This window comes from Pseudophryne corroboree, chromosome 10, assembly GCF_028390025.1.
Source record: "Pseudophryne corroboree isolate aPseCor3 chromosome 10, aPseCor3.hap2, whole genome shotgun sequence".
In the NCBI taxonomy this organism is placed as follows: domain Eukaryota; kingdom Metazoa; phylum Chordata; class Amphibia; order Anura; family Myobatrachidae; genus Pseudophryne; species Pseudophryne corroboree.
Genome location: NC_086453.1, coordinates 97,129,400 through 97,152,419, shown reverse-complemented (window position 1 = coordinate 97,152,419; position 23,020 = coordinate 97,129,400). Strand labels below are relative to the sequence as shown.

The 23,020-nt window shown below is 45.3% G+C and overlaps 1 protein-coding gene and 2 pseudogenes across 6 annotated transcripts in view; 1 reads left to right on the top strand and 2 right to left on the bottom strand.

Moving 5' to 3' along the window:
• Window positions 1–9,251: 9,251 nt before the first annotated feature.
• The window catches only part of IFT46 (intraflagellar transport 46), a 127,870-nt gene continuing 114,101 nt past the window's right edge, over window positions 9,252–23,020 (bottom strand). For all 6 annotated transcript variants that reach the window (XM_063942629.1, XM_063942634.1, XM_063942632.1 and 3 more), the window contains exon 12: window positions 9,252–9,775. In XM_063942629.1, coding sequence (XP_063798699.1) covers window positions 9,680–9,775 — 96 coding nt within the window. In that variant the 3' untranslated portion in view covers window positions 9,252–9,679. The remainder of the gene's footprint in view (window positions 9,776–23,020) is intronic.
• On the bottom strand, window positions 15,133–15,251 carry LOC134968034 (5S ribosomal RNA; annotated as a pseudogene).
• On the top strand, window positions 19,969–20,087 carry LOC134968291 (5S ribosomal RNA; annotated as a pseudogene).

Genomic DNA, 23,020 nt, shown 5'->3' with positions numbered 1-23,020 from the left:
CTTTTCTTGGATTCTGCATCCGCAGTCCATTGGCGTAGCCAGAGTCCTCTGCGTGCTGATACCGCCATGGAAGTAGTCCTTGCATTCAGCATTCCAAGGTCTTTCGTGGCCTCCATCATGAACCCAGCAAAATCCTGTATATGACGCAAAAATAAATCAATGTCACACCTATCCATAGAATCTAAGGCCTCTAGTAATGTGCCTGACCACTTTACTATGGCTTTAGAAATCCACGCACAAGCAATAGTGGGCCTTAAAGCCATGCCTGTAGCAGTGTATAGAGATTTGAACGTAGTCTCAATCTTGCGGTCAGCCGGCTCCTTGAGGGCGGCTGAACCAGGGCCAGGTAAAACCACCTGTTTAGACAACCTAGATAGAGTCTACTATAGGTGGTGTTTCCCATTTCTTCCTATCCTCTTCAGGGAAAGGAAAAGCATTGAGAATATTTTTAGGGATCTGGAATTTTTTTTTCTCTCTGGGTTTTCCCAGGATTTCTCAAATAAAGAGTTCAGCTCTGACCCTACACGGCCCTACAGTTCAGCTCCCTGCCTCTCATCCCCCATGGCGACCGCCCGGTGCCTGCTGCGGAGCCGGCGGACACTCTAGGTGCCCGTGCGGGTTGTGGCCTGCGCCGGGTTGGAAGCCGGGGTCTCGAGTGTCCCGAGGTCCGCACCGGAAGTCATCACGGGGGGCCCGGACGCGCTGGTTCCCGGAGATCGCGACCGTGCGGTGCCTTGCCTGAGGTGCCCGGAGCTCTGCACAGCCTGCCACCGCAGTAGGGAACAGGAGAGGCTCGGAGAGGAGAGCGCTCGTCCCTGCTAGCGACGCCTGCATCCCCCGCCGGAAGGGAGAGCCGCGGCACCCGTGCGGCCGGTCCCTGGGTCGTCTCTGCTTGCTGAGAGAGCCTGCTGGTGGTGGACAGGCTTGCCGCACGGCCCGGACCTGGAGGGGTAAGCTGTCTGTGCTCCCCTCAGCCCAGCTGTGGCGGCCATTTTCTTTCTTTCTTATAATGCTTGCTAGCCCCACCGGGGAGCTGCGGATGCCATAACCTAATTACTGCAACAGAGGTACAGTGGGAGCTGGTACCTGGTTCTATTTTAGGTCTCCTGGGATTTCTGGAAGTGTCTATATATATATATATATATATATATATATATATATATATTCTGGTCCTATTTCTCCCTATCTGCCTCTCGGTGGGCACGCTGCTCTGCTGCAGATGATACCTCTCTGTGTCCAGGGGCTCAGTTTCCCCCCCTCGACCCTGGTAGCTAGCTGAGATAATTGGATTCGCCTCCCATCCCTTCCGATACCCCTTCCCTGTGATATTAGCCCTCCCGGTTTCAAGAGTGATATCACGCCACCTGGGGATGGCCCACATCCCGACCACCCAAGGGATGCTCTAACAACGTCATAGTGTGGCCCCCTCACCCAGATTCTTTCATTCAGTCCGTGGATCCGTGTATATTGAGTATTTTTTAACTATCAACACCGGCTTTTATTATGTCTAACAAGAACCGGAAGGCGTCAGCTGCGGCCACTCCTATGTTTACACCTAAATCTAAGGCACCGCCGCAGAATACATATCGTGCGGGGTCATCTCCCCCCGACTCCCCGTCAGACCTGGACATAGATCCGTCCATACACTCAGTCCTTACTACTTTGGTAGACGGTATTAAGCTGACATTCCAACAAGAACTCAAGCGGGCGGTGGACGACTTCAAGTCTGAATTGACGTCTCTTGGTACACGGACAGACGCCCTGGAGTCCAAAACGGATGAAATATGCCAATACCAAGGTTCAGTGAAGCGGGAGCTCTCCCTCCTCAGATCTGAAATTGCCGACCTTAAGGAGAAACAAGAGGATATGGAGAACAGGTCACGTAGGAATGACCTGCGGGTCTGGGGTGTCCCTGAGACTATTCCTGCTCCGTCTATACCCGCATTTCTCAAGGATCTCTTCAGGCACATTCTCCCCTGTCTCCAAGATAACGACCTTCTCCTCGATAGGGCGCTCAGAGCCAGGCCCCCACCGGGCCAACAGCCTCGAGATATTATCACCCGCCTGCACTACTACCAGACGAAGGAGAGGCTTGTTGTTGCGACAAGAGATACGCCGACCATTATATTTCGGGACACACAGGTCCAATTATTCCAGGATCTGGCACCTTCTACTATACAGAAAAGGAGGGACCTCCTGCCTATCACTAGAATCCTGCGCCAGCATAATATAAAATACAGATGGAACTTTCCCTTCCAACTACAAGTTTTAGCAGACAACACGGTGCGCACGGCCAAGACACTGGAACAAGGGCAGAAGTTACTTGAGGACTTAGATTTACTTCCCGATCCTAATTCTGGCCCACCGAGTTCCCCTAGACCACAACTTACCCGACCCCCTCAAGTGTCTTGGCAGCAAGTCCGGAATGGCTCGAAAAATGACTCGGCCCCTCCTTGATTTGGGACTCCTGTTCGCCTGGTCTGATATTCCGTCCGGAGACGGACACGGGACAACTTACTTATAGGTTACTGTCCTGCCTTGATAAGATATCTCGTTAGGCATAGCTTCCTTTCCGCTACATAATGTTAAGGGTTGTTTTGCATTGCCCCCCACTTTTATAGGCTGGTGCCCAAGATGGTCCTTAATATGGCCCTGGTCTTAGCTGACGATTTTTCTTTTTTTTTCTTTCTTCTGTTAGTTGCATATTTTTGTATATTGTCCCGATTTTTGGATAATTCTGTATGTTTGTTTTAGGTGTTGTTAGCCATTTTACATTATGGTGTGTACATCACGGATCCACCTTCTTTGCTCCTCCCCTTCTGGGAGGTCTTTTCACTGGTTTTCGGGGCCCATGGTGTCTCACCGGCCCTAGATTTTCTCTCCTCCACCTCTGGAGGTTATTGTTATAGTACCTGTTTCTCTAGTGTTCTCTTTTCCCCCTTCTATATTCTAGTGTGTTTCTTACTGTCACTATGAATGGCCCTATCGTTTGGACTTACTCTATAAGGGGTTTTGGCCTGTTCAGGCCTTCTGTTTTTTGTTTTTCCTCTTTTTCTCGTTCTTCTGTCCTTTTCCTTTCTCTCCTTTCCTTCTTTCCCTCTTCCTCCTCTCTTCCCCTGACTCGACCGGCCCTGTTCAATTTTTCAAGATTCTTTCAGCAGAACGTAAGAGCTTTTCATGACTGGCCTTCCCCATGGGTCTGAAGGTCTTCTCTCTGAACGTCAATGGCCTCAATTCCCCTAGGCGGCGTACAATGGTCCTGGATACCTGTAGGCGGGAGAAAGCGGACATCGTGATGCTCCAGGAAACTCATATGACTGGCACTCACTGAAGGTAAGCGCTTTCCACAATCCTATTTTGCTTCTGCCCCGTGCAAAAAAAGAGGTGTTGCAATCTTGATTTCTAATAAGGTTCCCTTTACTCTCTCTAAATCCCTGATAGACCCGGAAGGCAGATTTCTTATGCTGTTGGGCACCATTGGAGCTGAGATGATTACCCTAACTAACCTGTATGCTCCAAATACTGGCCAAGGCCGCTTCTTCCGTAGCACATTTCGGCAAATGGAGCGGTTCTCACAAGGCCATATTCTTATTGGTGGGGATTTTAATGCAGTGCTCGACCCATCCCTTGATAAAAATGCCCCCCACTCTAATTAAACATTCCCCTGAGGTACTGCGAACGGCACAGGTCTTAGGAGACTGTATTAATAGGATGATGTTGCTAGATTACTGGCGCCTCAAAAATTCTATGGCTAGAGACTATACCCATTACTCTGCTCCTTACCAAATATATGCCAGAATTGATATGATACTAGTCTCTCGTTCCTTGGCACCGATGGTCACTTATGCAGGTATAAAGCCCATCTCGTGGACAGACCACTCGGGAACTATTTTCCTATTTGATCTCTGTAGCTCCGGGGGTAGGTCTGGGTCCTGGAGGTTTGATGATAGCTTATTATTGGATCCATCTACTCTCCGAGACGTTAGATCTGCCATATCGGAATACTTTGAGATCAACGTATCTGATGAGATAGCTAATAGTATTGTTTGGGAGGCTCATAAAGCCACGAGTCGAGGTAAGCTCATTAGCGCAGCTTCTCATCGCCGAAAGCTGACCCAAAGTGAAATTTCTTCTCTAGAAACTGAAATATCATCTCTATTGCTCGAACATCAATTACACCCCTCCTCTACCTTACTTTCTCAAATAAACACGCTAAGAGGCAGACTCAACACTATATTGTCCCGTAGATCGGCCTTTATTTTACGGCGGCTGCAACAGAAATACTATGATAAAGTAGATAAAGCGGATTCTGTTTTAGCTAATAAGCTTCGGGAAAAAAAGACCTTGAATTTAATTAATAAATTGAGGTCTCTTCACACAGGGGCCGTCACATATGACCCAGAGACAATTGTTCAGGAATTTCAAACCTACTATGAAACACTTTATAATCTCCCTACTACCACACCCCAACATAACATACGGGATACCACTTCTCTTTCCTCTTTTTTCACTAATACTATACTCCCTCGTGTTTCTGACCAGCACCTCTCGGACCTAAATGCTGACTTTACAGATGTAGAAATCCTTAGTGCCATTAAGAATCTTAAAGTGTCAGCTGCCCCAGGCCCGGACGGTTTTTCCCCTATATACTATAAAAAGTGTGCAACGGAACTTATTCCCTTTCTCTCTAAATTCTTTAACGATATATTGCGCGGTGCTTCTTTTGATGTCTTGACTTCTTTGGCAAGTATAGTTGTGATCCCTAAACCCGGTCGGGATCCTGAGCTGGTTACTAATTATAGGTCCATATCACTCTTAAATGTTGACATCAAGATCTACGCAAAATTACTGGCTAACAGGCTGGGGCCCTTGCTCCCTCAACTGATCCATCCTGATCAAGTCGGTTTTATACCTGGGCGCCAAGCCTTAAATAACACGCGTAGAACGGTGGATCTGATACATGAAATACACAAACAAAAGAAGCCGGCTATGGTCCTGGGTTTAGACGCCGAAAAGGCATTCGATTGGATTCAATGGCCGTTTATGCTTCACACGATACACGATGCCAATGGAGTGATGTCATCTCCTTTTCGAATAGCTAATGGCATGCGGCAGGGCTGTCCGCTCTCTCCTTTGATATTCGCTCTAACTATAGAACCCCTTGCTTCGCGGATTCGAGCCAATCCATTCATTAAAGGGATAAAGGTGGGTGCTGTTGAACACAAAATTGCGTTGTATGCAGACGATGTGCTGCTTACAATCTCCGACCCTGTACATTCACTGCCCCATCTTTTTCGTGAAATAGAGGAGTTTGGTGCACACTCTGGCTATAAAATTAATACTGATAAGACTGAGGTCTTAGACTTTTATATCCCACAAAATATAAAAGATATTTTAACACACAGGTTCAATTTTCGTTGGAATGCAAAGAAACTTACGTACCTGGGAGTTGCTATAACCAAAAATTACTCTCACCTTTTTCAGGCCAATTTCCCCATCCTGCTCGCCCGACTCCAGAACGACCTTGAAAACTGGGGTAGCCAGTATATCTCTTGGATCGGTCGTATCAACGCCGTTAAAATGAACCTGTTGCCCAGACTCCTCTATTTATTTCAAACTCTCCCTGTTCGAGTGCCGCCTTATGTCTTTAAAACCCTCCAACACGCTTCGTCCCAATTCATCTGGTCCAAAAAGAAGCCCAGAGTGAAGCGTGTTACACTACAAAAACACACCTCAGAGGGCGGCCTAGGGGTCCCAGACTTCAAGGCCTATTATATAGCGGCCACCCTAGCACAATGTACTCTTTGGAATACTCCAAAAGCAGAGAGGGTATGGGTCTCAATTGAGGCCGACTCTCTTAATTTGAACTTTCTTTCCTCTTTATTGTGGCTTCCCTCTTCGACACGCCCCCGCTCCGTTAAATCACACCCAGTGGTTTCCCACTCCTTAGACGTCTGGGATTTGGCCAATCGTAAATTCCAGTTGGCACCGCCCCCTAGTCCTTTGGTCCCGATATTTGATAATCCTTTGTTTCAACCAGGCCGTCACCCTAATGCCTTGCCACATTGGCGAAGGGAGGGGATTATGTTACTACATGATCTGACCTCAGATTCACTATTCCCAACCTTTGCAGACTTACAATCTAAATACGCTTTGCCTCTTTAACTCTTCTTCCAATACCTGCAAATTCGTAATTTCCACTCCACGCTTCTTACAGAGATTAATCATAGGCCGTTAACTTCTCTGGAAGTTCATGCAACGCGCATGAACTCGACTAGAGGACTTATCTCCACTATTTTATTTATAGATCGCTGGTTCCCCCGGGACAATTAGATAAGGAGCCTCATGAAAGGTCATGGGAATCGGATCTGGGGGAAACATTTGACTCTGAGGAGTGGACGGATATCTACACTAGCTTAGCATCTAGCTCTATTTGTGTGCGAGCGAAGGAAAATGCATACAAGCTCTTCTATAGATGGTATTATGTTCCCACCCGACTTGCCAAGATGTTTCCAGACACATCTCCACTTTGCTGGAGATGTAAATCAATGGATGGTACGTTCTTGCATATTTGGTGGGAATGCCCTAGACTCCTCCCTCTCTGGAGGGAATTGGGATCCCTTTTCAGTTCAATCCTGGAGATCACCATCCCCATGTATCCCAAGCACTTCCTTCTCTCTATATCAATCCCTGGGGCCTCGCGATGTCAGACTAAATTGTTCACCCATATGGTCCTGGCAGCTAGATGTGCCATTGCATCGACTTGGAAATCCACAAAGGCTCCTACTCAAGGAGAAATTGTAGGGAAAATATGGCACATCTATACTATGGAACATATTACTAGTATCTTAAAGGGTTCTTCAGAGGCCTTTCTTAGGACCTGGGAACCATGGACGTCCTTTTTTAAGACCTCTCCCCATTTCTGTTAATGGGGCTTGGCCCTATTCTAAGACCCAAACAATGTACATTCTCACATAACGCCCTTTTTTTTTTTTTTTTTTTCTTTCTGGCTTTTTTCCTTTGGACGGGGCTGGGTCACCCTACCCCTCAACATTCATACTTTTCTTCCTATCCCCTGGTTTCTGATCTTGTGTCTCTGTTTCTCCCCTCCTTTTTTTCTCCCTCTGCTGCTTTTTCCATTCCCATACTATCTCATAATATCTTGAAAAATTGATGGTATAAGTTTTGTCTAGACAGAAATTAGGCTCACACTACTTTGTCTATGTCAGTTCTTGCTCACCCCCAAGGGGTTGTTCAACATTTACTTATATTCTGATACAATACTATTGTTTGTTCCTGTTTGTATCTCATCTGCCTAATAAACAAATATTAAAAAAATTAATAAAAAAAACCAGATTGTTCAAGAATAACGATTCTGTGTTGTGAAGACGTACAGAGTAAGAACATGTACTGAGACTTTCACTCTGCTACAGAGCACTGTACAGAGTCGCACTGCATACTTTCACACACGTATACATCCTGAGAATAATTAGAACCTCTCACATTTTACCTAAATCGGATGTAACTGTTTACTGGTACTGCATTTACTAAATGCATATTTTAACACTGTTTTCTGTGATCTTGTGAAATGTTAATAAAGCTGTACAAAAGTTAATTTAACAAAAGGCAGTGTACAGTATAATGTAAGTTGTGCTGCTTATTTGTGCAAAATAAAGTCTATTCTTCTTAAAAAAAAAAAAAGAGTTCAGCTCTTTAGAAGCAGGGAAGGTGAGAGAGGATTTCTTATTTTCAGTAAAATAAGAATCTTCCTCTGGCTCAGATACCTTCTCAGTAATATGCAAAACATCCCTAATGGCTTCAATCATCAACTGCACCCCCTTAGCAAGGGATGCATCTACATGCCGCCCCCCCCCCCCTCCCCACAATCATTACCGTCCCCTGTATCAGAGTATCAGAGTCGGTGTCAGTGGCAACCTGCATTACTTGGGCAAGTGTACGTTTCTTAGGGTATGTAGGTGGGGTATGGGAGGGAGTAGGAGCTGAATGCTGTAACCCCTCTACAGAACTTCCTCAAAAACTGCGTTTCTTTCTCATTATCATTCCCCTTAAAGAGTACATGGGATAGACTCTTCAGGAGAAGATACACATACTGCAGCACAGGATACAGAGCCCTTAGACATGGTAATGTGGATAAATGCACATACACACATAGGAAAATGTCAGACACAGTTTCCCCAGAGTACCTTCAGCGAGTCACAGAGTATAAGGAGCCAGTCACACAGCACCCCAGTAGGCAGTTAATAGAATAAATGGCCGGCACTGACTGAATAACCTTAATAGGATAAACAGTTGTTATAACACCCTGGTACCGCAGAGGTATGCTGGAGTTATGAGGAGGGCAGCGCTCCCTGTCAGCGTCTCATCTGTGTGATCTGCGGGGAGAAAATGGCGCTGGTGAGTGCTGGATCCGCTCTGAGGAGAAGCCCTGCCCACTGTAATGGTGAGTCTTCCCGCACTTAATGGATTATACTGGTCTGAGGTTTTGTGCTGCTAACAGCGGGATTAGCCCGTTAGCATAGTTGACCAGTGTAGGGTATGTGCGCTGGCCCAGGACGCCCCTCACAGCGCTGTACACCAAGTGCCGCTGAGCCTTCCAGGGCGCAGCCTGTCAGAGCTGCACTCCCACCCTTGTGCCGCCATTCCCGCCGGTGTCATACTCCCCACTCTTCTTTCTTCTGGCTCTGTTAGCGGGTGGCGGCCGTGCTGCGGGAGTGAGCAGTCGCCTCGTGGGCTTGCGATCAGCACCCTCAGGAGCTCAGTGTCCTGTCAGCGGAGATAGAGAACCATTAACTTCTAGAGTTGGTTCCTACTTCCCCCCCTAAGTCCCACGAAGCAGGAAGGCTGTTACCAGCAGTCTACCTGTACCTAACAACTCTTAGAAAAATAATAAAACTAGAAAAACTCAGAGGAGCTCCCCTAGCTGTGACCGGCTCCACCGGACCCATTTTCTAAACTGAGTCTGGTAGGAGGGGCATAGAGCCCACACTATTAAACTCTTAAAGTGCCAGTGGCTCCCAAAGTACCCGTCTATACCCCATGGTACTAAATGGAACCCCAGGATCCTCTAGGACGTAAGAGAAAATATAAATGTATTTGCCCCACCTGCACGGCAACATTCCAGATACAAAGTTACTTGCTTTGTTTCTTTTCCATACAAACATGAATCAGGCCTAATGGGTATGCAATCTGGGAGTGCATGTCCTCTATATAAATCGACAGTCAGCACAACGTTTATGGCACTTCTCTACCATTTAATAGGACAACACACATCCGTTGTATCAATATTAAAACTTGTGTACACAATATATAAATACCCTAGATGTAGATAATCTAATTCTAAATATACTGTAATGTATACTGAGTGGTGAATATAAATGATATTAGAAATATATATATGCATATTTACAGCATTATGCATGAAGTGCAAGCTCCAAACCAAAAAAGAGGAAAGTTCATTTACAGATACATTTTACATCAATCTTCCTCTTCTTTCTAATGGTATCCACTAACCCATACCAAAGTCTTCAGCACCTGGAGGTCATTGTTTTCTGCAGCAATAACTAAAACATTGCAGCAATATACACTGTGCACAAGGTGTAGAGAGTCCAATATAGTCTGGTGTGAGAGGGAGCAGAGATGCTGAATAAGTGGAGTTCTGTCAGTTGTAATGGGCGCCTTCTGCATCCCCGCTCGGGGTGCTGGTCTTTCCAGAGGAGAGTCTGTTCTTCTTTCCCTCTGCCAAAGCTTTGAAGTGCTGTTGAAAGATGAAGCTCTAGTCTTTATCATGTTAGGTAGAAACACAACAACTGTTCTGTGTCAAGGCTCACGGCTATTATTTTGACAGTTATAATTGATATATATAGATTTTATTTTTCTTCAGAAAACGGACTCAAAATTATCACTATTCAGTGGCGCAAAGGGAGGCAGGAACTTTTTACCCGGGCCTGTTGGAGAGCCCGGGGGGGGACCCGGGTCCCGCTGCACCGCCCACCCCCCTTCCCTGTAGACAGCGCCGGCACTCCCCAGCGAGCACACGTGCTGCTGCGCTGGGGAGGGAGGCACCTGCAGAAGCAGTCACTGCACTCTCCCTGCATGATGTGTGTGGGTGTGAGTGATCGCACCCCATCGCTTCCCAGCGGCGCCCATCAGTCCTCCAGCCAGCGATGCCCCCACCCCCCCTGTACAGCACGCCCAAGTTTTGTGGCCAAAATAAGTTCACCATTTTTAAACATTTCCTATGTAGGGGGCTGGTCTCACCTAACTGCATTGGCCACGCCCTCCTACCTTTACCTGGGCATGGCACAGCTGTTGGTGGGTTGATGCTAGATCCAAGTGGCCTAAGGGACCTTTTCCGTAAGGGGGAGGAGCACGTCACAAGGGGGAGGAGCTAGGCCAGCGGGACAGTTGCTCTCCTATCCACGCCACCAACTATTACCTTTAGTAATTAGGTGGCGAGCGAAGCGGAGCGAGCCACCGAGCCCGAAGCGTGGCGAGCGAAGCGTGGTAAGCTAAGCGAGCCCGCGAGGGTACTTTTCGGGTACCCTGTTCGCCCGTAGCTCCTCCTCCTGGTGACGTGTCTCCTCCCCAGCAACGTCAGAAGGTCCCTTCTCCCACTCCGATATAGAATCAACCGCTGTTGGTGCCCCTGGGCCTATTATTGGAATCTTTTTATTTTTATGCATTGATTATTTTTAACAATGCATTTCTTGATGGACTTTAGCTAGGATATCCTCCCCTAAAACTGGAAATAGAGTGGTTCTCTTTGGCGCAGGTGAACTATACAATAAAGTGTTTGCGGAATGAACCAATTTCACAGTAATTTAATATAATGTAAATTTCTAAATATATCAATTTATTCCATTTATGATAAAACTTCTCAGTGGATTGGGGTAATTACAGCCATTCATTTAGCACTTTAACGCTTTTCAAGGGATGACTACCTGCTTCATCAGAAAAGTGTGCTGCAATGTAATGTGGATGATATCAAAAGATTTCTGGCCAATGGTTAATTCCTCAATTATGTCCTTTTAGTCACATGGTCTAGACCAGTGGTTTCCAAACTTTTTTGAATCACGGCGCCCTAGAATATCAGAATTTTTTTCACGGCACCCCTAGACCAAAAAATTTTTATTGAGAAATTTAGAAAGAAATATTACATTAAGTAGATCGCGTTTATATGTCATCCTTAGGGTCAGTTGTGTGGTGTGGGACAAGATTTGCTTCTGTTTGGGCACATATTTTATGACTGGCAGCCACCAGCACTGGTTTTGCCTATTATATTGACCATGAATAATTTGAATTGATCCTGAACCACCAACCCAGGGCACCCCTGCAAGTGTCCCGAGGCACCCCAGGGAGCCACGGCACACAGTTTGGGAACCTCTGGTCTAGACTATATACAGTAGAGTCTGCTGGGTCCACTACTAGTGGCATTCCCTACTGCAAATTGTATAGGTATTAGAAGCCGCAATATTTAAAGTGTAATTTATTTATTTTTTAAGCATGGCACAATTTGTTGTGTAAACTGTGAGAGGACTGAAAGACCTAGATGGACTCTTGTGGATCCAACAAGTATGTTTAGAAGTCATGTGGCCTTTAAAGATTTCAGAACCTTCTCCCTCAGACTGGAGTGGAAGAGGACCAGGTCTTGAGTAAAACTTTGGCCAAAATCAGGATTTTGGTACTTACCGATAAATCCCTTTCTCCAATTCCACAGGGGCCACTGGAGTGCAGATACAATGGGGATATAGTAGGTAGTAACTGGGAGCTGACACTTTAAATTTATAACCATGTGACTAGCTCCTCCCCTACCATGTCCCCCCTCCAAGCCAGTCTAGTGAAAACTGTGCCCGAGGAGAGCTGGAAAAGACCAACGTCAAAGTAGAGGAGGTTCGCTAAGTCAACTAAAACAAGATAACACCAGGGAAACCTGGAAACATAGTGAGAGGGTAACCTGAACAATACGCGCAGTCACACAGTGACATGCAACCCGATAAGTGTAGAAGGAGGAAACAGCGCTGGGTGGGCGTCCAGTGGCCCCTATGGAATCGGAGAAAGGGATTTATCGGTAAGTACCAAAATCCTGATTTCTCCTTCATCCACTAGGGGCCACTGGAGTGCAGATACAATGGGGACATCCCAGAGCTCCCAAAACGGGAGGGAGAGCGCTGAGAGTCCTGCAAAACCGCTCGGCCACCTGTGACACACAGACCGCAAAAATGTGAAATCCGTAAAACGTGATAAATGTTTGATGTCCCGACTAAGCAGCATTGCAACAAAGCCCTCATGGAAACCCCGTGGGTGCCTCCCCCGAAGGTCCCCCAGAGCGCGCGGAGTGTGCCGAAATGGAAAACGGAGGCTCTCGAGCAACCGCCAAATAAGACTGTCTGACGGTCAGATGTATCCAACGGCCCAACTTATGCTGGAACCCCCGGACATTTAGGACGGGAGCATCGTATAGAACAAAGAAGAAATCAATTTTTCAAATAGCCGAAGACCTCTGCAGAGAGAGTCGTCGAGCCCTGCCAACATTCAAAGAGGGCCGAAAACACAAGTGTCAGAGTTATATGAAAAGCGGACATTACCCCTGGAAGAAACGACCACCGAGTATGAAGCTCAGCCGTAACCTTATTCGCAAGGCGGGTTGCCAGTAGAGTACTCCCTGAAAGAGAGCCTGAACTTACGGCTGCCAGGCTAATTTACTTTGGAAGAAAACCGAAAGAGTAGAGACCTAAAATTCAGGTCAACCTAGTCAAAACAAAAACGCAGCTAAGCAAACCACCCGGAGAAAGCAAAGGCGGCGGCTAAATGAAAAACCAAAGGGAAAAACTCTCGTCATCCACACTAGGTCACAAAGTTTCCAAAAGTGGCAAAAGTGAGAAGAGGTAACAGACTTCCTAATCGGGGCCCAGTAGGTATAACCAAACTAGGGAACTCCGTACTTCTGAGGTTTCATGTACAGCCACGCCGTTAAACGAAACCTGTGTAAGACTGAACAAGGAAAAGGACCCTGTTGAAGTAGACAGTCCCGCAGAAGTAGGAGCCAAGGCTCCTCTACTGACAACAGGTGCAGGGTGGATCTTCAAGTCATGCGCGGCCAAACTGGAGTCACCGGGAGGACTAGCGCGCATTCTCCCTTCATGTGTTGCAGAAAAGGAGGTAGAAATAGAAAAGGAGGAAAGATAGACTAACCAGAAACTCCAAGGAGCCGCGAGGGCATCCTCGGCTACTGCCGCCAGAGCTCACGTCCGAGAGTAGTAAAGGGTTGAAGAGTCAGTCAGAACACCATGGGGTCGATCTGAATTCACTGCCAACAGCGGACCAGCTGACAAAACTCCGGGGACTGTCCACTCACCCGGGTGCCTGACCTGGCGGTTTGACCTGGAATGAAGATTGTCGTCCTCTGCTCAGAGAAGAATGTAGGCTTCCTCTCTTAGCGCCGCAACTTGACTGAAGAGAGAGGAACTGGTCCTGAGGAAGGAAAAATCTTCTGATGGACAGAGTTGAGAATCATCCCAAACACAGAAAAACAGTACGAGGAGCACAAATGGGACTCGTGTCGAATCAGAAGATCCTGGATCCTCCGGATATTCAGAAGCAACCTAATCTGAAGAGTAGGTTTCCAGCAGTAGATTGTCCCGTTAGGGAACAAACGTCACTCCCTGCCTCTGAAGTAAGGCCATCCTGTGACCTTCATGAACACAGGGTGGGAGCTGAAGAGAGACCAAATGGAAAGGTCTGACAGTGGAAATGAGTATCTTGTACTACGAATCAGAGAAAAGCCAGACTAAGAAGCCCAATGGAAACCAGTTAACAGGCATCCCTGATGACGATGCGTAAAACCCCTTTTCTCATCAAACTAGCAATCACAGACTGAAGGGATTCAAAGGTCAGAATAGGCCTAGCCGAGCAATCTGGCTTCGGCACGGGAAAAGAAAACCAAGTCCTGAAAAAATGCCCCGATTCCAATGATGTGCGGAAACAGGGACCAGCACCCTTGCGGTCAGAAGCATCTGGAACGCCGCCTGCAGTACGACTCCCTTGTCGTCATAAACCGGCAGACCACTGAGGTGGTTGGACTCCAAAATCGAGTATGTAACCGCCCATGATGAGAAAACTAACCCAGAAAGACCACAGACATGCGCCCACCCTGGGATCTCCCAGGTGGTAGGGAGGTCTTGGAGGACCTACAATCAGACTGGTCCGAGGATGCTGGACCTCTGCCTCCGCCTCTTACTTTGAGATCCCTTGGTGACGGAGAAACCGCCCTTGTCATGGACTCGAACCTGGAAGGGGCATGGAAAGATCTAAAGGAAAGACCGGTAAAGGTCCCTCTTGGAGCCGGGGCAGCAGTAGGGGAAAGCAAAGTGGACTTACCCACAATGGCCTGAGAAATCCAGACAGGAAGATCCTTCCCGTGAACCTGCTGCCCATTAGGATTCAATATCCCATATATTTGGAGAGGTACCGCACTGGTGTATAATAAGTATAGAGTATCAATTTGTTTTACCAAAATGAAAAATACAAAAGAAAACATGGTTTTCTAATCATAATTTGGTGGTGCTCCCTGAGTCAATGGGGCTGCTAACAACAACAGTATGGAGAAAAAAAGAGACTCTTTTGTGGGCGCACTCTTTACTTTTAAATAATGTATGAAATATTAAAGATAAATATAAAATTTAACTTTTATTAGTATCATGGAATAAAAATATATAATCAGTGGTCAATAAGGTAACATTCAGATGATGTAATGAAGTAACTAGCAAATAAATGCTGATACTTGATAACACGAAAAATTGAGATAAACTAAATAATAATTCAATTAATAACAATTAAGTGCTGATATTAGCATAATAATACAAAATAAAAAGGCTGCCAAAATACAATAAGAGTGCCTTAAGAAGTGGACATAAATCGTTTTGGAGACAAATGAGCTGCCAATATGTGTTGGCCCCGTATTCGTCAAAATTAAAACAGTTGTAAAGCTGAAGTGTTATAGAGACTGAAGATTGTAGTTTAACCAGTTTTAATAAGAGAAAAAGCAGTAAGAGATAAGATGGCAAGGTGTATCTGCTGTCAGTGTTAGACTCTGAGCATGATGGACCAATATAAGCTCTACTACACTGGGTCTTCCTCAATGGTCGCCCACTGGAGTACTGACCCAGCCCAACACTGATTAGCTTCCAAGATCAGACGGCTTTGGGCGTTTCCAGTGTGGTATGATAGTAGAGAGATACGAACGATAGCGGAAACTCTGGAATCACTGATGAGAGTTCACAAAATTTATAGTGTGAAGAAAAAGATGGATCTGCTGCCAATGTTAGACAGGGGTGAACCCTGAATCAATGGTGAGAGTCTACGAAAATAGATAGATAGGAATAAAAGAAATGGGGAGCAAAAAGACGTGCCAAAAGAGGCCCTTACTGACAATTAGAAAATTAATTCCCAATGAGCATTTCTAAATAATAATTACTAACAACAGTTAATAGCATATAACGGAGATAAGCAGGCACCTGTGCCGACTATAGATAAACCAGATGACTTATGGTCAGATTCTTCACAGCAGTGATAAAGATAACAGAGTATCAAAAACTGGAATGTAACAGAGATGTTTCTAGTGCCAGATACAGACAAGTCTCAATAATTGAGCCCAAGAAAAAAGAGATAGCAATGTAACTGATACTCAGTCTATGATTACATATAATCAGTATACAGGAATACCTTGCAAGTTTAAACACAGTCAAATTGAATAAATGGCTCCAGACGTAACAGTAATAAATAGTTGAGGACTACTTGGCATATTCGCATCTATCACGTTCTTCAATTCTACAATTAATTGACTGCTGAGGATAATAGATGCCGATAAATCCGTTAATGTAGAAGGTAATTCAATTAATTATATCTTCAAAAGATGAGGTAGATAAACAATATTAGAATGCTAGGGAAAATTAGATAAACGTATAAACTGATGCTACCCACAACTTATTCCAAGAGAATAATAATTAATTATATGGGGGATTGAAAGGGGGGGAAAAATGAAAAAGAATTGAAATTACAATGCTGGGGGTGAATAAGCCAATGCACTGATATTACCCGCAGCAAGTGTTAGATGAGAAATCCCGATCCTGATGTGTGGAAACTTCGTAACTGAAGGGGATGCCCGTGGTGGCCGTAAGGGGAAAGCACCAGATGCAGATGACTGCAGACGTCCTGTGTCTGTGAATGACCTTAAACGCCAATCGTGGGGTGAAGTCCTGTTGATGCGGCAGTGGATCCCCGTTGATGAAAGCGGAAGGTGCGGCCACGCTGAAGGGACATGCGGCGCAGGCGGGAGTGGGTGTCCTCGTGTGGCAGTCAGTCTCTAGAGTTGAGAATGGGCAGCCGCAGGCAAGCGGTGAGATTCATGCAGCCGCAGGCATAGGGTGAGAGCGGGTGCTTCAGGCAAAAGGGGGAAGGACAATCCGAAGCCAGGAACAGTCGCGGTGGTGAAGCCGGATAATTCAGCGGGGCTGAAAAGGGGCGCAGGGCAGCGGCAGGTGTCGATAGATGTACGGCACTCGGGAAAGAGGAGGCAGTCGGTGGGAGGTCGGAAGACGCGTTTCACCCGTCAGCCGGGCTTGATCACTTCCTGTTGTGGGCTACGTCCCTGCAGGTTTATTAACGTGGTCTGAGCCGGTTCTTTAACCAATCATTGGACGAGTGTATGTCAAAGCAGCTGAGATGAGTAAACGGATTTGGTCCTTGTCAGCTGCACTCATCGGATTCATGCAGCCTCACAGGCTGTATATTATATTCAGAGATCGATTGGATTCAGCAGGGAAAGCCCTCAGATGATACCACATAAAAACCCCTCTTTATTGTTATAGTCATTTTTAGTGATTTTTTATCACAGTCCCTATCAACGGCTGAATGTCCTTCACCTATTAATATCATTACTATTATTATATTATTATTTTTTTAACCCTTTCAAAATAATTTCTTGTCAGTTTTTACTACAATATTTCATCATCTATCATCACCCTGAGGGTTATCAATAATTATTAATTTCATGAGTTATTATTTGTCACATTTACTCTTATATTTGCTTAATCCTTATCTTTTTAACTTATCGTGCAGGTATTTCACTCTCATTCATTTAATAGTATATTTTTCATATTTATTTACTTTTAGACACTTATATATAGATAAGATATATTATATTTACTGTTCCTACAGAGGGTGAATTAATGATATTGTGACTACATCTCCCTTATATAGCGTCTGTCCAGTATAATTGATAAGCACCAGTAGCTCAGTGTTTTCCCAGACCTAACACCCCAGGCCATCGGCTTATAACTTCTGAATCTTATTACCTACATGGGTATTACTTATTATTTAGTAACATTAATTAGCCATTCGTGGTCTTACCATACAAATTAAGGAAAAGTTATCTTTTAATAAATTTTCATTTTTGGCTGTGTTTTTAAATTAAATTTCTTTCTTTGTTTTTATTTATACACCTTTTTTTATGTGGTATCATCTGAGGGCTTTCCCTGCTGAATCCAATCGATCTCTGAATATAATATACAGCCTGTGAGGCTGCATGAATCCGATGAGTGCAGCTGACAAGGACCAAATCCGTTTACTCATCTCAGCTGCTTTGACATACACTCGTCCAATGATTGGTTAAAGAACCGGCTCAGACCACGTTAATAAACCTGCAGGGACGTAGCCCACAACAGGAAGTGATCAAGCCCGGCTGACGGGTGAAAACGCGTCTTCCGACCTCCCACCGACTGCCTCCTCTTTCCCGAGTGCCGTACATCTATCGACACCTGCCGCTGCCCTGCGCCCCTTTTCAGCCCCGCTGAATTATCCGGCTTCACCACCGCGACTGTTCCTGGCTTCGGATTGTCCTTCCCCCTTTTGCCTGAAGCACCCGCTCTCACCCTATGCCTGCGGCTGCATGAATCTCACCGCTTGCCTGCGGCTGCCCATTCTCAACTCTAGAGACTGACTGCCACACGAGGACACCCACTCCCGCCTGCGCCGCATGTCCCTTCAGCGTGGCCGCACCTTCCGCTTTCATCAACGGGGATCCACTGCCGCATCAACAGGACTTCACCCCACGATTGGCGTTTAAGGTCATTCACAGACACAGGACGTCTGCAGTCATCTGCGTCTGGTGCTTTCCCCTTACGGCCACCACGGGCATCCCCTTCAGTGACTGAGTTTCCACACATCAGGATCGGGATTTCTCATCTAACACTTGCTGCGGGTAATATCAGTGCATTGGCTTATTCACTCCCAGCATTGTAATTTCAATTCTTTTTCATTTTTTCCCCCCTTTCAATCCCCCATATAATTAATTATTATTCTCTTGGAATAAGTTGTGGGTAGCATCAGTTTATACGTTTATCTAATTTTCCCTAGCATTCTAATATTGTTTATCTACCTCATCTTTTGAAGATATAATTAATTGAATTACCTTCTACATTAACGGATTTATCGGCATCTATTATCCTCAGCAGTCAATTAATTGTAGAATTGAAGAACGTGATAGATGCGAATATGCCAAGTAGTCCTCAACTATTTATTACTGTTACGTCTGGAGCCATTTATTCAATTTGACTGTGTTTAAACTTGCAAGGTATTCCTGTATACTGATTATATGTACTCATTACTAGGGTATTCAATTATCCGCAAATTTGCGGCAATTTTTCGCGGCAATCGGGCGAAAATTGCTGCGAAAATGCTCTGTTTTTCGACCTATTTAATTCCAAACGGGTTTCACGTGAAAATTCTTGCAGTGAAAAGTGCAGGTGAAAATGGGGAAATCAGCCTGTACCCCAAAAAATGCTAAACTAACATAGGAAAACAGAAGAGAAGTGTGTTCGAGATCACATGAGAGAGTTTTTGGGGACTTAAATTGTGTGAAATGGCTGTTATATGCATTTTTTTTTTTTAAATGCAAAAAAATTATAGAAAGCAAGTTTTTTTGAGCAAAATAAATGCTCTCATTAAATTTGGGGTACATGAAAATGGGTATAAGTATATATTTGGGTCATTTTAGGGTACTTTTAAAAAAAAGTGGAAACAGACCGATTACTCCCATCTGCAAGCCTAAAAAACACCTGTCCCACTCCTAAAGCACCCCAATATACCTGTCCCATACCTTGAACCCCAATTTCCATCACTTTGTACTTTTTCACCCTAAAAATGACATGTCATTATTGGCCAATTAAAAATAATTAAAAACTTCAACGTGCCTAATTAGTCATTAAGGGGGGTGTCCCAGGAGTTCTGTACCATATCCAAACATTTTTACCTTAAAATAGTGACTTTTCCCAACTTTTCACCTGCTTCAGAATAGGTGAAGTGAAATTAGTGAAAAAATTATCACCGATAAATTTTCCCGGAAAATTGAATAGGCTGTAATTGCGTTTCGCGGGAAAAGTCCGGTTTTTCGCGGGAAAAGTCCGTTATCGCTACTAATTGAATATACCCCATAGACTGAGTATCAGTTACATTGCTATCTCTTTTTTCTTGGGCTCAATTATTGAGACTTGTCTGTATCTGGCACTAGAAACATCTGTTACATTCCAGTTTTTGATACTCTGTTATCTTTATCACTGCTGTGAAGAATCTGACCATAAGTCATCTGGTTTATCTATAGTCGGCACAGGTGCCTGCTTATCTCCGTTATATGCTATTAACTGTTATTAGTAATTATTATTTAGAAATGCTCATTGGGAATTAATTTTCTAATTGTCAGTAAGGGCCTCTTTTGGCACGTCTTTTTGCTCCCCATTTCTTTCTTATTCCTATCTATCTATTTTCGTGGACTCTCATCATTGATTCAGGGTTCACCCCTGTCGAACATTGGCAGCAGATCCATCTTTTTCTTCACACTATAAATTTCGTGAACTCTCATCAGTGATTCCAGAGTTTCCGCTATCGTTCGTATCTCTCTACTATCATACCACACTGGAAATGCCCAAAGCCGTCTGATCTTGGAAGCTAATCAGTGTTGGGCTGGGTCTGTACTCCAGTGGGCGACCATTGAGGAAGACCCAGTGTAGTAGAGCTTATATTGGTCCATCATGCTCAGAGTCTAACACTGACAGCAGATTCACCTTGCTATCTTATCTCTTACTGCTTTTTCTCTTATTAAAACTGGTTAAACTACAATCTTCAGTCTCTATAACACTTCAGCTTTACAACTGTTTTAATTTGGACGAATACGGGGCCAACACATATTGGCAGCTCATTTGTCTCCAAAACGATTTATGTCCACTTCTTAAGGCACTCTTATTGTATTTTGGCAGCCTTTTTATTTTGTATTATTATGCTAATATCAGCACTTAATTGTTATTAATTGAATTATTATTTAGTTTATCTCAATTTTTCGTGTTATCAAGTATCAGCATTTATTTGCTAGTTACTTCATTACATCATCTGAATGTTACCTTATTGACCACTGATTATATATTTTTATTCCATGATACTAATAAAAGTTACATTTTATATTTATATTTATCTTTAATATTTCATACATTATTTAAAAGTAAAGAGTGCGCCCACAAAAGAGTCTCTTTTTTCTCCATACTGTTGTTGTTAGGATTCAATATCCGCCTGTCACTGTCGCAGCCCCAAAGGTCGTCGGGTTAAGACAGCCCAAGTGGAAATTCAGGCTCCAAGTATACAGACATCCCTGGAGACCTCAAAAGAATATGAATCCGAATCGTGACACTGATCTGCCCAAAGAATCAGTTGATCGTGATGCAAACCATCCTGTAACCTAGAGGACAATTGTTCCACAACCTACCTGCTCCGGACAAGGTAGAACCCCTGCTGCCGCATAGCTCTCTCAGACGGCTCTCTCAGCAAGGTTGCTCCAGGAAAACGGCAGCTTGTTGGACCGGCGATACATCGCGGGGCATACCCTTGGAGAGGTCTGATCTATTTTCCTCCTGTCTGCGGGGAAAGGATAGGAAAACAAACATTGTTTGATACCTGAAATTGTGCATTCGGATGTCTCCAGGACTCCTACCGGAGCATGTCCAGCTCCTCCGAAACTGGACAAGTCGCTGTCATTTCTTCATTGGCGCCGAACCCCCGAGGGACGTGAAGTGTCTAGTTCCGACTCAGTTACCTGCAGCGCCAGTTGAACTGCTGTACAATGCGCCTCGATATCCTGAGATACTGGTTCAGACTCCACCGAAAACAGACATCATTAGTATCCTGGACATCTCTCACCCCAAGAGAGGCCTCTCATCCGCAGAGTCATGTAACATGGAGGTTAGCAAGCTCCTTTCAGCAACCTGGAGAGGAGAAATGACGTACAAGGTCTCTGGTTAACAGTGACATTACCTGCATAAGCTGAGCTGTTGAAATAGGAGCGTCCTTTATCTACGTGGAGGGCTAAGCAAATGGCTCCATCGCACCATCCCCACCTAACAGGGATTTCTCTGAGGTGATACAAACGAAAAGAGAAAGGTGGGTTAAGGAAGCGTAGCACTAAGTAATGTCTGCACTATAACGTGCAATGACAGACACGGTTCAACTCAACTTTGTGGAGCAGCAGAGACTTGAACTGGTAGTTGCTGCGCTGCGGTTCAGGAGTCTTAGCCACTAGGCTATAGGAGCTCCCCCCTTAAAGTTGGTTTTCAAACCCGGGTCTCCGTGATCAGACGTCCCCACTACTAGCGTACTGAGCCACTGGCGGCTATTTGTCTGATGCAACCCACATTCCCTAAATTACAACAGTATTATTACCAAGTGAAACAAAGGAATAATAAAGGGAAGGCAACACTCGCCCTGTATGTAGTGTACTGCCAAAATGGCGGCCAGCCTGCGAGAAAAGCCGGGGAAAAATGTTATGTGGCAAGGCGGAGCTATGTGGAAATGTGAACCCAGATCTGTACTTGGATGTGTTATTATAAAACATTGCGGAGGTGTTTAGACCTATCCACTATATATGGTATTGTAACAGTATATACAAATATATACACATACATGAGTGCAGTTCAAACGGAGCTGTGAGTGCACCCGTATCCCCCTCCGGCAATGCGTGCAGCGGCCGGGGAGCGCGCGCTGTACATAGCGGGAGTTAACTCCGCCCCCTCGTTTCGGCGCCTAATTCAAACAAACCCGCTTCAGTTTAAACGAAGCGGGGAGCGCCCTGTATCCCCCGCCAGCAACGTATGCCACGGCCGGGGAGCGCTGAGCCCGCTGCAGAGCGGGCGCTGTGCAGAGCTGGCTGAAACTCCGCCCCCCCCCTCAATAGCGCCAAGTTTAAACTAGTAAAGGCGCTGTAAATAAAAGGGGAGAGAAAGCAAAATAAATACACCAACACTACTGAAGATTTGGCGGGTGCACATTTACGCTGTAAATCTCCCGTTCCACCACATCCATAGGGTGCTCTATTAGAGGGAGAGCTGGTGACTGTGGAGGCTATTGGGAGACTGAACTCCTCAATGTCTGTGGACCCAGCTTGAGCCTACGTGTGCTTTGTGGCATGGGCTCTGGTTTCAGAGAATAAATGTGCTATTACTTATTGCACAAGCAAGCAATCAGACATGGTACACTGAAAAACCTGGTAGTAAAGATTATACATCAGTGTGGAGGGGGAGAGTTTGTACTCACCGCTGTCCTGATGGAGTGGCCCCGACACGCGCCGCACGCAGCGGTGTCCGGCCACTGATACTTACCGCTGCCGTGATCTTCTGCCGACAAGAAAGAAAGCCCAAGAGTGACCAGCTCCCTCGGGCACTAAAATAAGACTGGCTTGGAGGGGGGACATAGTAGGGGAGGAGCTAGTCACATGGTTATAAATTTAAAGTGCCAGCTCCCAGTTACTGCCTACTATATCCCCATTTTATCTGCACTCCAGTGGCCCCTAGTGGATGAAGGAGAAACTAGGGTAAACAAAGATACCCAACATCTTTGTACTGAATAATGCTTTGCTCCCGAAGAATTACAGGATCCTGGACATCAGTGTCTGATTAAATTAGCTTTT